The 14,965-nt window shown below is 52.1% G+C and overlaps 2 protein-coding genes across 3 annotated transcripts; both read right to left on the minus strand.

Annotated features, from left to right (window-relative positions):
• Positions 1 to 454: 454 nt before the first annotated feature.
• Positions 455 to 1,876, minus strand: Apoc2 (apolipoprotein C2). The gene is made up of 3 exons (XM_052714092.1): positions 1,584 to 1,876; positions 1,247 to 1,406; positions 455 to 832 (listed from the first exon to the last, which is right to left on the minus strand). The coding sequence occupies exons 1-3, from the start codon at positions 1,636 to 1,638 to the stop codon at positions 745 to 747; spliced, it is 303 nt and encodes a 100-aa protein (XP_052570052.1). The 5' UTR covers positions 1,639 to 1,876; the 3' UTR covers positions 455 to 744.
• Positions 1,877 to 6,271: 4,395 nt separating this feature from the next.
• On the minus strand, positions 6,272 to 10,618 carry Apoc4 (apolipoprotein C4). 2 transcript variants are annotated; one of them, XM_052711838.1, is made up of 3 exons: positions 10,303 to 10,618; positions 7,323 to 7,455; positions 6,272 to 6,503 (listed from the first exon to the last, which is right to left on the minus strand). In XM_052711838.1, the coding sequence occupies exons 1-3, from the start codon at positions 10,358 to 10,360 to the stop codon at positions 6,338 to 6,340; spliced, it is 357 nt and encodes a 118-aa protein (XP_052567798.1). In that variant the 5' UTR covers positions 10,361 to 10,618; the 3' UTR covers positions 6,272 to 6,337. The 2 variants fall into 2 exon arrangements, with proteins under 2 accessions (XP_052567798.1, XP_052567797.1); XM_052711837.1 differs by having other exon boundaries at positions 10,299 to 10,548.
• Between the last annotated feature and the right edge of the window lie 4,347 nt (positions 10,619 to 14,965).

Below are 14,965 nucleotides of genomic sequence, written 5' to 3' on the forward strand. Positions count from 1 at the left end.
ATGTTGTTGTTGTATGTATGTTTTGAGACAGATCTTACACTGCCACCTAGGCTGGCCTCGAAAATCCTGCTGTGCATTTAAAAAAAGGCGGGGGGAGCAGGGTGTGGTGGTGCGTGCACACCTTTGATCCCAGCACTTGGGAAGCACAGACAGGGATCTCTGTGAGTTCAAGGCCAGCCTGGTCTATAGAATGAGTTCTGGGACAGTCAGAGCTACATAGAGAGACCCTGTCTCAAAAAAACAAACAAACAAATAAATAAACAAACGTGATTTAAAAAGAAAACTAAAAGTCATTATGTAGCCCAGGACTTAGAATTGCTAGGATCCTCCTGCCTCAGGTGTCAAGTGCCAGGGTTGCAGATTCAAACCCACATGCCTGGCTAGCAGTCACCCCTTCATTCCACTGGACCAGGTTTGGAGTTTTAGTCACAGACATGCGGGTGCTCACCAAATGTTCAGAATGCAGGATGCTAACCATCTCATCATAAAACCACGCCCATCAAACATCGACTAGATTCCGTAGGCCCTCCATCTTGGCTCTGGGAGCCTCAGAAAAAAAGCCACACCAAAGTCAATGAACTGGGATTGATTTATTCTTTCACTGAAAGAATTCAGTCTGGAGTTGGGAACAGGAAGATGAGAGCTGCTGGGACAGGGGAATGTAGGACCATCCTGGTCAAGTGATGAGAGCAACATGGTCGAGTGCCCGCTTCTCCCGTCCCCTAACACGGGGGTTGCGTGGCATTACTCGCCCTTTAGGAGAGTAAGGAGCTGGTCCGTAAAAATGCCCGCGTAAGTGCTCATGGCCGCCGAGCTTTTGCTGTACATGTCCCTGGAGAGAAAGCACAGGGGGGTTGGAGGAAGAGCCTGGAAACAGAGACAAGCCAGGGTCTGGACCTCTGCATTTGAGAGAAAAGAGATGGTGCCTCTATTCCTTGGTCTGAGAGAGACGGCTGGGGTCTGGACCCCTTGGTGTGAGGGAGGAGGGCTGGGCGTGGTCCCTGAGCCTGAGGGAAGAAGGCAGGGTTCGAAACTCCTGGGATTGAGGAAAGAAGAGTTGAGGCCTGAGAGAGAAAGGCTTAGGCCGGGACCCGAGCATCTGAGGGAGGAGGCTGGTGTTTGGATTCCTAGGATTGGGGTAGGAGGGGTAGAGCTTGGACCCACATGTCTAAGGGAGAGGGGTGGGGCCTAGACTCTGGTGTCTGAGGGGGTATGCTGGGCTCTGTCTCCACTGGGCAGGACGCACCTGAGTTTCTCATCCACACTGGTCAGGTATGTTTTCTGGTACAGGTCTTCAGCAGCTGCCTTAGCAATGGTCCAGTAACCGGAGATGGACTCCTGCATCTTGTCCAGCAGAGCCGGGCTGCCTGGATCATCTTGCTGGAGCTGCTGGGACCCTTGGACCTCTGTGGGGAACATGAGGTGACAGTTGGATTGGAGGCACTGAGGGGGGCTTTGGGTAAGCGGAAGCATTGTTCCGGAAGGAGAGGAGTGGCAGAGGAGAGTGGAAAGATGCTCAACGATGACCCCACCCCTTCCTCGTGACCCCACCACCACCACCACCTCCTTGCAGCCCCACTCACCATATCCCAACACCAGGAAAACAAGGAGGAGAGCCAGGAGGAACCGAGAGCCCATGCTGTCTGTGACCTGGTGCACTGAGGACAGTAGCGTGTTAGACAGGAGTCGGTTGCTAGATCCTATTCCCCGGGGTTGGGCGGGGACCCTGGTCTGTCCCTGCTCCTGCCCAACAAGGACTTTAAACCTGTTGATTCAGAAGAGGTGTCTTCTGGAATTCTATTTTTTTTTTCAAGACAGGATTTCTCTGTGTAAGTCTTAGCTGTCCTGGAACTCAGTCTGTAGCCCAGGCTGGCCTTGAACTCACAGAGATCCATCTGGCTTTGCCTCCCGAGTGCTGGGATTAAAGGCATGCACCATCACCACCCGGCTTTTTTTTTTTTTTTTTTTTTTTTAAGTATATGAAGCCAGGCATAGTGGCATATGACTTTAATTCCAATACTTGGGAGGCAGAGGAAGGTGGATCTCGGTGAGTTCAAGGCCAGCCTAGTCTACATAGTGAGTTCCAGGACAGCCAGAGCTATATGGAATGAGGCCCTGTCTGGAAGAAAACCAAACAAAACAATAGTAATAAAATAGATGTATGTGGGTGTTTTGCCTGCACGTATATAATTGCATACAATACCGAGTAGGTGCCTAGTGCCTGCAGAGGCCAAAAAAGGAACTGGATCCCCTGAAACTGGAGTTAGAGAGGTTTGTGAGCCACCTTGTGGGTGCCATGAATCAAACCCAGGTCCTCTGCGAGAGCAGCAAGTGCTCTTCACCACTGAGTCATCTCTCCAATGCCCGCCCCCCTTTCTTTTCAACACAAAGTCTCATAGAGCCCAGGCTGGCCTCAAACTGACTAAGTACCTTAGGATAACCCTGAACACTAGGATGCTCCCCCTGCCTCCACCTCTAGAGTGCCGGGATCACTGGTGTGTGCCGCCACACCCAGCTTTATGTGGTACTGGGAAGTGAATCTAGGACCCTGAGCATGTCTCACTCTACCCACAGAGCTACAACTCCAGTTCTGCTCTCTAGATTTTGACAACATCTGCCCTTTTCTTTCCTTTCCTAAGAAGAAAACAAAAATAAGAAACAGATTCTTTCCAAGCAGATCAGGCTGGCCTGGAACTCACAGCAGTGCCCTGCCTCTGGAGGGCTGAGATTGCTGTCACGTAGCACAGTGTCAGGGAACATTTTTTTCCCCAAGTAGTAGAGATGCCACTGAGAGCCTTCTACATGCTAGTGAAGTGCAGTCAAGGAACGAGAGAAACATCTCTCCATTCATTCATTCACTCTCTCAGGAAAGCTGTAGTGAGGCCTAAACAGGCCTGGATTGGTAGGAAATATAAACAAACCCTTTTAAAACAAACAAATTCTTTGTTAAAACCTTGAGGATGGGGGGCGGGAGGAGGGAGGACAGGGGAACCCGTGGCTGATATGTAAAATTAAATTAAATTATAAAATAATAAATAAAAAATAATAAAATTTAAAATTAAAAAAAAAAAAACAAACCTTGAGGATGGGCATTCAGTGTGGATGGTTTAGCGGGTAACGGCATCTGCCACCAAGCCTGAGGACCTGAGTTCAATCCCTGGAACCCACACGGGGGAGGGAGAGAACCAACTCCTACAAATTGTTGTCTGACTGCTACATATGTGCCACGGCACATGCACACACGCCACACATGAACGCTCAAATAAAAAATTAAAATATAAGAACAAGTAGCCAGGTGGTGGTGGCGCACAGCTTTAATCCCAGCACTCCGGAGGCAGAGGCAGGTGGATCTCTGTGAGTTCGAGGACCAGTTTGGTCTACAGAGCAAGATCCAGGTCAGTCAGAGCTACAGAGAGAGAGAGAGAGAGAGAGAGAGAGAGAGAGAGAGAGAGAGAGAGAGAGAGAGAGAGAGAGGACAGACACCCTGGGACAGAGTTCACACCTCCACTTGTGGCTCTAGTGTCCCTAGAGCCTTGAGCTTCCTTCCCTTCGGCTTCTCTCAGCGGCCTGCTCCCATTTCCTACGGTTTGTATAACTAAGGCACAAAGTCATCACCCATACTTTGGGAATGGAAAACTGAGAGACAAACAGGCTGAAATCGGGGCTGGAGAGATGGCTCAGCGGTTAAGAACACCGGCTGCTCTTCCAGAGGACCCGGGCTCAATTCCCAGCACCCAAATGGCGGCTCAAAACTGTAACTCCAGTTCCCAGGAATCCAATGTTCTCTCCTGTGGGGAGCCAAGGCTGCACATGGAGCGCAGACATGCATGGAGGCAAAACATCTATACACATAAATAAAAGATGTTTTTCAAGACAGGGTTTCTCTGTGTAGTTTTGGTGCCTGTCCTGGATCACACTCTGTAGACCAGGCTGGCCTCAAACTCACAGAGATCCGCCTGGCTCTGCCTCCCAAGTGCTGGGATTAAAGGTGTGTGCCACCACCGCCCGGCTTTTAATTTTTTTTTTTTTTTTTTTTTTTTTTTTTTTTGGTTTTTTGAGATAGGGAAGATGTTTTTAAAAAGAGGTAGAGGCCGGGCGGTGGTGGCGCACGCCTTTAATCCCAGCACTCGGGAGGCAGAGCCAGGCGGATCTCTGTGAGTTCGAGGCCAGCCTGGACTACCAAGTGAGTTCCAGGAAAGGCGCAAAGCTACACAGAGAAACCCTGTCTCGAAAAACCAAAAAAAAAAAAAAAAAAAAAGAGGTAGAGGCAGAGATCAAACCTGGGAGAAGGGCCAAGCTAAACAAATAGACTACATATCTAAACTCTGTGGTGTTAGTCAGGCACACAGAGCATGCCTCACCAGACTGAGGCAGGAGGATCAAAACTTCAAGGCTAGCCTGGGCTACAACATAGTGAGAGACCTTATCTCAAATAAAATAAAATAAAAATCCATCCATTCCATGATTCCAAGACCGACCTCTAACAAGGTGACACCGGTAATTTCTGATTTAGGAATCTTTGCCCCTCCCGGATGTTCCTTTCCCCCGCCCCATATTCCTGCCCCCCTCCCTTCTGTCCCTCTCTTACCTGAATGTAACAGGCAGGTTGGGACTGTCCTCACTGACTCCAGTGGGCTGGCAGGCTTTATAGCTTTGGAGGGCCCCCTCCCTCCATATCAGTCAGGTCCTCTGTCCTAGGCCAAAGTCCTGGCCAACAGAGCCGCTGAGGGGGTGGGGTGGCAGGGCTGGGAGGGCAGTGACCAGTGACTTCCCTGCCACGTCAAACCACAGGGAAGCCCCGTTTTGAAAAAGCTACCCAGAAGCTGGGCAGAGCTGTGACGGACCTCAGACGTTCTCTGAGTTCTCTCAGAAGACTGAGGCAGGAGGATCATGAATTCAGTGCAAGAGCCACTCACTGGGCGACTTAGCAAGATTTTATCTGAGAACGAAAAAGGCTCTGCTTTAGTTTAATTCACACAGGGTCCTAAGTGGCTCAGGCTTCCCCGGAACTCTCTGTGTAGCCGAGGCTGTCCCTGAGCTTCGCATCTTCCAGGTGCTGAGATTACAGGTTTGTAGCACCATGCCCAGCTCAAAACGAAAAACAAAGCCAGTCAGAGCAACTCGGTAAGTTCCAGGACAGCCAGGGCTACATAGTGAGATCCTATATAAGAAGAATTCTGGGAAAGTTGGCCCATCGCGTAAAGGAGCTTGCTACCAAGACTGATGACCTGAGTTCAGTCCCTGAAAAGAATGGAGAGAACAACCCCTGAAAGTAGTCTTCTGACCTCTACATGTACACATGGCACATACACTTGCGTGAGCACAAACACACACACATAAATGTATGTAATTTTTAGCAGTCCATTGCCTTAACCATTCGGCTACTTTGTCACCCCCTAAATATGTGTAATTTTTGTTTTGTTTTGCGTTTTCAGGACAGGGTTTCTCCGTGTAGCCCTGACTGTCCTGGAACTCCCTCTGTAGACCAGGCTGGCCTTGAACTCACAGAGATCCGCCTGGCTCTGCCTCCCGAGTGCTGGGATTAAAGGTGTGCACCACCACCACAGCCTGGCATAAATGTAATTTTTCCCACTTATTTATTTATTTATTTATTCCTATCATCAGCTTGATACAGTACAAATTCTTATCCTAATAGTGAAATGTTTCGTTGAGGCTTGCCCAGTAATTGAGTAAAACCAAACTTATTATAAGCCACAGTCATCCTCGGGTCCCTCCTGCTATGTAGCCTGTAATTTTGAAAAGAGGGCACTTACCTGGTGTGTATGAGGCCCTGGGTTCGATTCTTAGAATCTCCCCCACTGCCTCCCCCAAAAGGAAGAGAGACAAGCCCCCAATTCCTGAGAGTAATGGCTGGATAATGTGGAGGGGTTTTGGGGTTTAGGGAACCACTTGGAATAGGGTTTGAGGTTTGCATGGTCTAGGAAGTGAGGGGCACTGTGAAGATAAGGTTCCTCTGACCCTGTCACCTTCAGGACTTTGCCTCCTGGATCTGAGCAGGCGCCGGGAAGTCTCCTGTTCACTTCAAGCCGGAACCGTGTGGGGAGGGAGGGGGTTGTCAACTTGGCCCCTTCCTCTAAAGCTTTCCTAGTGTCCTCCCCTGCCAGGTGACAGCATTTCCTCTTACTAACTCCTAGATATGACAAGGGGTGACCTCTGGCCTCAAGAGGAGCTTCTCAGCAGGTGACACAGAGTAAGAACAAACAGCTTTATTGTGGGAGCCGGGGTGGGGGGGTGGGGGGGTGAAGGGGGTGTGGGGGGTGTGGAGGTGGGAGATGTGGGGGGAGGTGAGGGGTAGTGGGGGGAGGTGTGTGGCACTTTAACCCTGAGTCAGGTCTCTGCAGAGCAGCTGGGGACACAGGCTGAGGGTCTTGTTCAGGAGATGGTCTCTGGAGCTTTGCAGCCAGGCCTGCGTGCGGGGACCCAGGTCTTTCAAATGGTCTTCATAGTAGGTCCGTACAAAGCCCTGGACAGCCCCAGGGCCCCTGTGTACAGAGGACATCCTAGTTGACACCGTAGATGCCACAGGGGCACGGCCCATTTATTTCTGACCTTCTTCAGACTCAAGACTCCAGACTCTTAACTTCCCTCAGACCCAGGGGTCCAGGCCCAGCCCTCCTCCCTCAGACCCGGGGGTCCAGGCCCAGCCCTCCTCCCTCAGACTCAGGGGTCCAGGCCCAGCCCTCCTCCCTCAGACCCGGGGGTCCAGGTCCAGCCCTCCTCCCTCAGACCCGGGGGTCCAGACCCAGCCCTCCTCCCTCAGACCCAGGGGTTCAGGCTCAGCCCTCCTCCCTCAGACCCGGGGGTCCAGACCCAGCCCTCCTCCCTCAGACCCGGGGGTCCAGACCCAGCCCTCCTCCCTCAGACCCAGGGTCCAGACCCCAGCCCTCCTCCCTCAGACCCGGGGTCCAGGCCCAGCCCTCCTCCCTCAGACCCAGGGTCCAGGCCCAGCCCTCCTCCCTCAGACCCGGGGTCCAGGCCCAGCCCTCCTCCCTCAGACCCGGGGTCCAGGCCCAGCCCTCCTCCCTCAGACCCGGGGTCCAGGCTCAGCCCTCCTCCCTCAGACCCGGGGTCCAGGCCCAGCCCTCCTCCCTCAGACCCGGGGTCCAGGCTCAGCCCTCCTCCCTCAGACCCGGGGTCCAGACCCAGCCCTCCTCCCTCAGACCCGGGGTCCAGGCCCAGCCCTCCTCCCTCAGACCCGGGGTCCAGACCCAGCCCTCCTCCCTCAGACCCGGGGTCTAGCCACTGGCTCTCTTTCCTCTAACCCGGTGTTCCCTCCCAGCCAAGTACCAGAACTCTCTCACCAGAACCACTGCCATCTGTCCCTGGTCCTGGTCACCAGTGGGCTCACCATCTCCACCACCCTGGCCCTGACCAGGCCCCAGCGGCTGTTCTCAGGGGCAGGGGTGGGGATCAGGCTTTCTGTAGTCATGGATGCTGGGGGAAATCACAGAGGCGCTTGAGTGAGCCAGGATCCCAGAACCCCATTCCTCTCTCCCTGTGTAACTCACCTTTGTACCCAGACACCCACGTCACCCATCATCAGAGGCCACACCTGACTTGCCCTGTCCTAGATTCAGTTTCCCATCCTGTAGAAAGGGGCACAATGACTTCCTATGGGAGGGCTATTGTGCCTCCTGGAAGCAAGCGACAGGCAAGTGCCTTGTGTCTTGCACACCCTTGCCCATCCCTGGCCACCGGCTTGGCCCCTGACACCACTGCCCTCACTCCCACCACTGGGCCATCTCCCCCTCCGACTCCTGAGATTTTCTTGCTCAGTCTGCAGCTCCACTTCCCGCCTGGTGCCTCTTTCCTCTAACCATTTAATCCTACTGCCCAAGGCTGACCCCTGCCCTGGAACAGCCACTAACTACCTCCTCCCAGTATGTCACATAAGACTAGCGGCTGCCTCCATACACGGAGGAGCAAAAGCCCATTTTGATTCATCCTCTGCCGTGGACAATGTCCTCAGCTTTGCTTTTAGTCTCTCTGGGTCACAGTTCTCTTCCTTACACACACACACACACACACACACACACACACACACACACACACACCCCTCTTGCTCTAGCACCCACACCTAGATACTCACCCGAAGATACTAGCCTGCACACAAGTATAGATGCTCATTCTTATGCTTGTGTTTTTTTGTTTTAACCTCATTTGTTTGTTTGTTTGAGACAGGGTCTCTCTGTGTAACACTGACTGCCCTGGAACTTACTCTGTAGACCAGGCTGGCCTCAAACTCACAGAGATCCACCTGCCTCTGCCTCCCAAGTGTTAGGATTAAAGATGTACGCCACCATGCCCGACCTGTTTAAACATTTTTTAAAAGACTTTTTTTATTCTCTGTATGAGTATGTAAGCCAGTGCACTGCCTAGGGAGGCCAAAGGCATCAGATCCCCTAGAACTGGGGTTCCAGGCAGTTGTGAGCCTGGGAACTGAACTCCAGTACATGTCGTTAACCACTAATCCATCCCTCAAGCTTCATTTGTGTGTATGTATGTATGGATGTATGTATGTATGTATGTATGTATGTATGTATGTATGGATGGATGGAGACAGGTCTCTTGCAGTCCTGGCTGGCCTCATGTAGCCGAGGATAACTTCTGATCTGCTGATCAGAATTCTAACTGCTGATCCTCTTGACCCCACCTCCAAAGTGGTGGGCTGACAGGTGTGTGCTCCCATCCTGGTTCATGCAGTGCTGGGGCTGGAACCCAGGGCTTCCCGTGTGCCATCTAAGCACTCTACCAACTGAGCCACATCCTCGGCTTGTCCAGCAACTTCCTATGTGGCTGAGGCTAGCTTTGAACTCCTGATCCTCCTGCCTTGGTCCACCTCCCAAGTGCTGGGGTTCCGGGCATGTACCACCATACCCAGGACCACACACGTACTCTAGTACCAAGACACTTATGTCACCTGCTGTCAGAAGCCTCACCTATGACTTCACCACTCCAAGACAGTCTCTCATTCTGTGAAGGGGCACCAAGCTAAGCATGTGAGGAGTACACAGGCACGCCATCAGCACTGTCTGTGGGAGAAGCGTGTGTATCTCTTTATTTTCATCTTATGAGCACTGGTGTTTTGCCTGCCTGTATGCTTGTATGAGGGTGTCAGATCTTGGAGTGACAGAGGGTTGTGAGACATCATGTGGGTGCTGGGAACTGAACCCAGGTCCTCTGGAAGAGCAGTCAGTGCTCTTAACTGCTGAGCCATCTCTCCAGCCCTGAAGCACACGTATTTTAAGACAGGGTCTCACTGTATAACCCTGGCTGTCCTGTAACTCACTGTGTAGCCCAGGCTGGCCTCGAACTCCCAGGGATTCACCTGTCTCTGTCTGAGTGCTGGGATTAAAGGCGAGTGCCACCCGGCAGTCCCCATTTTCTGTATTTTCAAAGATTGAGTATCACTAAACTGTCAGGAGGACTCCAAACCTTCAATCCTCCTGCTTCAGCCTTTGAGTAATCGGGATTACAGACCTGTACCAACATACTCTGCTCACAAGATACCATTTTAAATGCACGCACAAAATAAGATACTATGTGTGAACACACTAGAAACAGCCTCCTCTGTAGCCACATGGTTAGAACTTCCATACAGGTACCCTGTAGAGAGCCACACACACACACATGCCCACCCAGGAAGCATTGCACACCTGTAATTCTAGTGCTTAGGAGATAGACTCAGGAGAATCAGGGGTTCAAGGCCAGCCTGGGCTACCTGAGACCCTGTCTCAAAACAAAACAAAAAACCTCAACAACAAAAACATCACAAATACATAGTATCAGACAACAACAAAAGGTGTACTTGTGCCCATCGTGGGACATGCACATTTGTTACAACAGCCGCTGGGATCCAGTGGCTAAGCATAAGGCTTTGCTGAGAGAGTTCTTGTCTTGCACGCACAAGGCCCTGAATTTGATGCCCAGCACCAAATAAACCAGGTGTGGTGGGGCATGCCTGTAATCTGAACAGGCAAGAGTGTTAGGAATTCAAGATCATCCTTAGCAGTATCGAGAGTTCAAAGCCAGCCCCGGACTACATGAGACCATGTCTCCAAAGAAAGAAAACAAACAGCCTGTGGTAGAGTGTTTATCTGGTATCTGAAGAACCTGTGTTCCATCCCCGTGTGTGGTGTGTGTGTGTGTGTGTGTGTGTGTGTGTGTGTGTGTGTGTGTGTCACACTCCTCGTACATGGCTACTGACCCATTTGATGAAGCCACAGTCACGCCCCACCCAGAGGACCCCCACCTCCAGCAAGCCCCCCACTCCTCACCTACAAGGCAGGCCAGGAGCAGCACGGAGAGGCAAAGGGGGGGCAGGGCCTGCAGCCTGCATCCCAGGAGGGACATTTCTGGGGACTTGACCCTCTGTCCTCTGTGCTCCACTCTGTACACTGGGGAAGAGACAGGCAGCCCTGGAAAGAGACCTCCCTCTGTCACCTCCCCACTTCTCTTGGCAGGACTTCAAGAGACGGGCCTGGTGACGGGACAGTCAAAGACCATGCCCGCCCGCCTGATCGCTCTTTCCCGCCCTTCCTGACCTGACGGGAGCTCCCACACTAAACTGGATTAAAATCCTGACGCCACCAGACTTTCTCTGGACTCAGTTTCTCCCTTTGGGAATCGAGACCACAACCTAGCCTTGAGAAATTGGTGTGTGTGGCGGGGAGTGGGGGCAGGGGAGGGAGGGAGGGTTGTTCTGATTTATTTTGAGACAGGGTCTCCTGTAGCCCAGGCTGTCCTGGAACTCAATATATCACCAAGAGTGATCTGGAATCCTTATCCTCCTGCCTCCACCTCCCACATGTTGGGGTTACTGGCATGTGCCACCACACCTGGCTCTCCTTTGTACTTTTTATTTTGTAACAAGGTCTCACTAAGCAGCCCAAGCAGAACCTGGAATCCTGGTCCTCCTGCCTCAGCATCTGGGATAGCTGCGATTACAGTCCTTCGTCCCTGTGTGGCTTGGGTTTTGAGTTCTTTTAGTTAACTTTTTTTTTTTTTTTTCTAGACAGGGTTTCTCTGCATAGTCCTCGCTGTCCTGGAACTCACTCTGTAGACCAGGCTGGCCTCGAACTCACAGAGATCAGCCTGTCTCTACCTCCCCAGTGCTGGAATTAAAGGTGTGTGCCACCAATGCCTGGCAATATTTTTAAAGTGTATTTTTACTCATGTGTATGTGTGTGTGTCTGTGTTGGGGGGTATGTGTACGTGACTGCAGGTGCCCACAGAGGCCAGAGGTGTCAGATTTCCCTGGAACTGGATGTGAGCCGCCTGATGTGGATGCTGGGAGTCGGATTCAGGTCCTCTGGAAGATACTGTTAACCACTAAGCCATCCCAGTGGCACTTTAATTGTTTTTAAGTATGTTTATTCTTTTGTGTGTGTTGTGTGTGTATCTGTGTGTGTGTCTGTGTGTGTGTCTGTGTGTCTGTGTGTGTGTTGTGTGTGTGTGTCTCTCTCTCTCTGTGTCTGTGTGTGTGTGTTGTGTGTGTGTTGTGTGTGTGTTGTGTGTGTCTCTCTCTCTCTCTCTCTCTCTCTCTCTGTCTGTGTGTGTGTGTGTTGTGTGCCTGTGGGTCTGTCCATGCCACTGAATACATGTGGAGGTCCGAGGACAACTTTAGCTTTCCGGAGTTGGGTCTCTCCTTCCACCATGTGAATCCCAGGGATCAAGCTCGGTAGTTAGGCTTGGCCGCAGGTGCCCTTATCTGTGGGGCCATCTTGACTCCGTTCTTCTCTGCCTCCCCCTCCCTCTCTCTGAATGAGGCAGGTCTTGTTAGGACCCTTTTGCCTCAGCCTCTTGGGTTCTATGGTTTCAAGGGTAAACCACATCAATGAAACAAAAATTAATTTAAATGTGTTCCATGCAAGATTTGGGGATTTCACCAAATAACTCCTTAAACATTACCTATTCATCTGAAGTTGAAATGTAACCGAGTACCCTGTGGTTTCCTATTTGTTTGTTTATTGTTTATTGAGAAAGGTTCTCAGGGCAACCTTGACTGGCCTTGTATTGCCGATCCTCCGGGGCCTCTACCTTCCCAGCACTGGGATGACATGCCATCACATGCCCAACACACGCTGTTTCCACGCAGCAAATCTCCTGACCGGAATCTCAACTGCAGCCTGAGCAGCTGGACCGAGCAACCCTGACCCAGACGCCTGCAGAGAACTGACCGGTCACACCGGTAGCTGCTCATCACATGTCAGCTTCTCTAGGACAGTTTAAAAAAAAAAAAGAAAAGTCACGCAGAGCTGCTGTCTGCCATGATGCAAACATTTTAGGAATAGACTTTGGGGTTGGTTGCAAAACAGTATAAAACTGCCGACCTAAACACCCGAAAGTGGCTGAAATGGCCAATTTTGTGTTCTGTGGTTTTGTTTTGTTTTGTTTTTTTTTCCACAATAATAAAAAAAGAAAACAGAAGCGCAAACCCACCCACCGCAGATCCCCGTGTCTTGCTACAGAGAGGACCTCTTGCTGGATGGACATGGCTGTGGTGGTGCACGCCTGGCATCCCAGAACTTGAGAAGCTGAGGCAGGAGGATTGCTGAGTTTGAGCTGGGGTGACATAGGAAGACCCTGCTGGCCACAAGAGCAAGAGGGCTGTGGAGCTCATAGGCAAACCCCGCCTGGTTTCAGCATTGAGACCTGGTGCCAGCTGTAGGCTTAACTGCTGTAGGCGGACTGCTTCACGCTGAAAAGTGACTGGATAATTACCTGGCTTGGAGGCTGGCCTGAGACAGGACAGGGCATCAGGAGATGGGCAAACACAGTGTAACTAACAGACAGCTGCTATTTATTTATTCATTTTTGAAAAAAATAAATTAGATTTGATAGCCAGGCATGGTGGCACAGGCCTTTAATTCCAGCACTCAGGAAGCAGAGGCAGGAGGATAGCTGTAAGTCACCACACCAGGCTTTGATATATTTATTGGTATTTTTGAGACAAGGTCTCACTATGTAGCTCTGGCTGGCCTGGAACTCACTCTGTAGACCAGGCTGGCCTCGAACTCAGAAATCTGCCTGCCTCTGCCTCCAGAGCGCAGGAACCAAAGATATGTGCCACCAGCACTTGACCAGGCTTTGATTTTTTTTGAATAAGGATTCTCCCGATGTAGCCTGGGTGCCTGGAACTGTAATTACCTTGTATCTGCCTTCCAAGTGCTCAGCTCACAGGTCTGCGCCACCACACCTAATTTTATGCTGGCCTGAGGATAGAATGCAAGGCCAAATGTATGCTAAGCAAGTACTCTCCCAACTGAGCCCTCACATCTTTTCTTGGCAAGTGCTTCCTTACACACACTGTGCTCTAGGCCCAGAGGGAATGGCTTTGGCACACTCCAGAGGTTAGGGATTTTTTTTTCCCCCCTACTGTTGAGAATTGAACCCTGGGCTTTGTGCTTGGACAGGTGATCTACCACTGAGCCACACCCCAGCCCCTCACTGGGGGATTCTAGGCAGGGACTCTACCACTGAGCCACACCCCAGCCCCTCACTGGGGGATTCTAGGCAGGGACTCTACCACTGAGCCACACACCCAGCCCCTCACTGGGGGATTCTAGGCAGGGGCTCTACCACTGAGACACACCCCCAGTCCCTCACTGGGGGATTCTAGGCAGGGGCTCTACCACTGAGCCACATCCCCAGCCCCTCACTGGGGGATTCTAGGCAGGGGCTCTACCACTGAGCCACACCCCAGCCCCTCACTGGGGGATTCTAGGCAGGGGCTCTACCACTGAGCCACACCCCAGCCCCTCACTGGGGGATTCTAGGCAGGGGCTCTACCACTGAGCCACACCCCCAGTCCTCACTGGGGGATTCTAGGCAGGGGCTCTACCACTGAGACACACCCCCAGCCCCTCACTGGGGGATTCTAGGCAGGGGCTCTATCACTGAGCCACACCACCAGCCCCTCACTGGGGGATTCTAGGCAGGGGCTCTACCACTGAGCCACACCACCAGCCCCTCAAATACCCTTTCACTCCAAATTTCCCTGCCACAACCCCAAGCGTCCAGCTGGAGAAGTTAGAAATCCCTGAGAGTTGAGTAAGAAGAGTGTGGGTTGAGGACTCAGCAGGAAGAGCAGAGATTCCCAATCATGATGAGATCATGAGATAGGGGGACCAAGAGGGGAGGAGAGTAGGGACCTGCGAGGTTCCAGCAGCAGGAGGATCACCAGGAGCTTGAGACCAGCCTGGCTACAGTGTTTCTCTGTCTCCAAAGCCAAAAAGAGAGATAAAAGGAGGGTTTCTGTTTACTAGGCGACTTGAAGGACAGTTTAGGTCTCAGGGATGCCCCTAAGTCCTCAGATGGACGCTGTCGTATCAGGGTCCTCTCCCACCCCTTCCCTAATCCCTGTTCTTTCTCCTCCCATCCCCTCCCCGGCACATTTTTTTTTAGTTGACCCTGCTGTCCACCCTGGACGACCTTCAGTCTGTTCCTGTCCCTGGGATGAGCAAACATTGCAGGCACCAAACAGCAAACAGCTACCCTGTGTGCTGACTTCGGATGAAGGGCAGAGGACAGAGACCTTCCCCAACCCCGGCCCCGCTGCCTTAGGCTCCCTCTTGGGCTGTAGGGTTTGCCTAGGGAGGGTCATAGGTTGTCCCAGCATGGTTAAATGGTGAAGACAACAAGATTCAGACCCAACCAAAAACACAGTCTCAGCTTCCACATGTGTGAAAAAAGAATGCTGGGTAGGAGCATGACTCAATGGTAGAGCCCCTGCCTTGAATCCCCCAGTGAGGGGCTGGGGTGTGACTCAGTGGTAGAGCTCCTGTCTAGAATCCCCCAGTGAGGGGCCGGGGTGTGGCTCAGTGGTAGAGCCCTGCCTAGAATCCCCCAGTGAGGGGCTGGGGTGTGACTCAGTGGTAGAGCTCCTGCCTAGAATCCCCCAGTGAGGGGCTGGCGGTGTGGCTCAGTGGTAGAGCACCTGCCT

This window comes from Peromyscus californicus, unplaced genomic scaffold (assembly GCF_007827085.1).
Source record: "Peromyscus californicus insignis strain IS unplaced genomic scaffold, ASM782708v3 Scaffold_4__1_contigs__length_199733344, whole genome shotgun sequence".
NCBI classification, from domain to species: Eukaryota; Metazoa; Chordata; class Mammalia; order Rodentia; family Cricetidae; genus Peromyscus; species Peromyscus californicus.

What these genes read in the sequence shown, in the direction of transcription:
- Apoc4 (XM_052711837.1), bottom strand. Translation starts at nt 10,374, where the DNA reads ATGTCCCTCCTGGGATGCAGGCTGCAGGCCCTGCCCCCCCTTTGCCTC. An exon ending in GCTCCTGGCCTGCCTTGTAG is followed by an intron (nt 7,456 to 10,298) that starts GTGAGGAGTGGG and finishes GATTTCCCCCAG; the next exon opens with CATCCATGACTACAGAAAGC. An exon ending in GACAGATGGCAGTGGTTCTG is followed by an intron (nt 6,504 to 7,322) that starts GTGAGAGAGTTC and finishes CTCTGTACACAG; the next exon opens with GGGCCCTGGGGCTGTCCAGG.
- Apoc2 (XM_052714092.1), bottom strand. Translation starts at nt 1,638, where the DNA reads ATGGGCTCTCGGTTCCTCCTGGCTCTCCTCCTTGTTTTCCTGGTGTTG. An exon ending in TTTCCTGGTGTTGGGATATG is followed by an intron (nt 1,407 to 1,583) that starts GTGAGTGGGGCT and finishes TGTTCCCCACAG; the next exon opens with AGGTCCAAGGGTCCCAGCAG. An exon ending in AGTGTGGATGAGAAACTCAG is followed by an intron (nt 833 to 1,246) that starts GTGCGTCCTGCC and finishes CTTTCTCTCCAG; the next exon opens with GGACATGTACAGCAAAAGCT.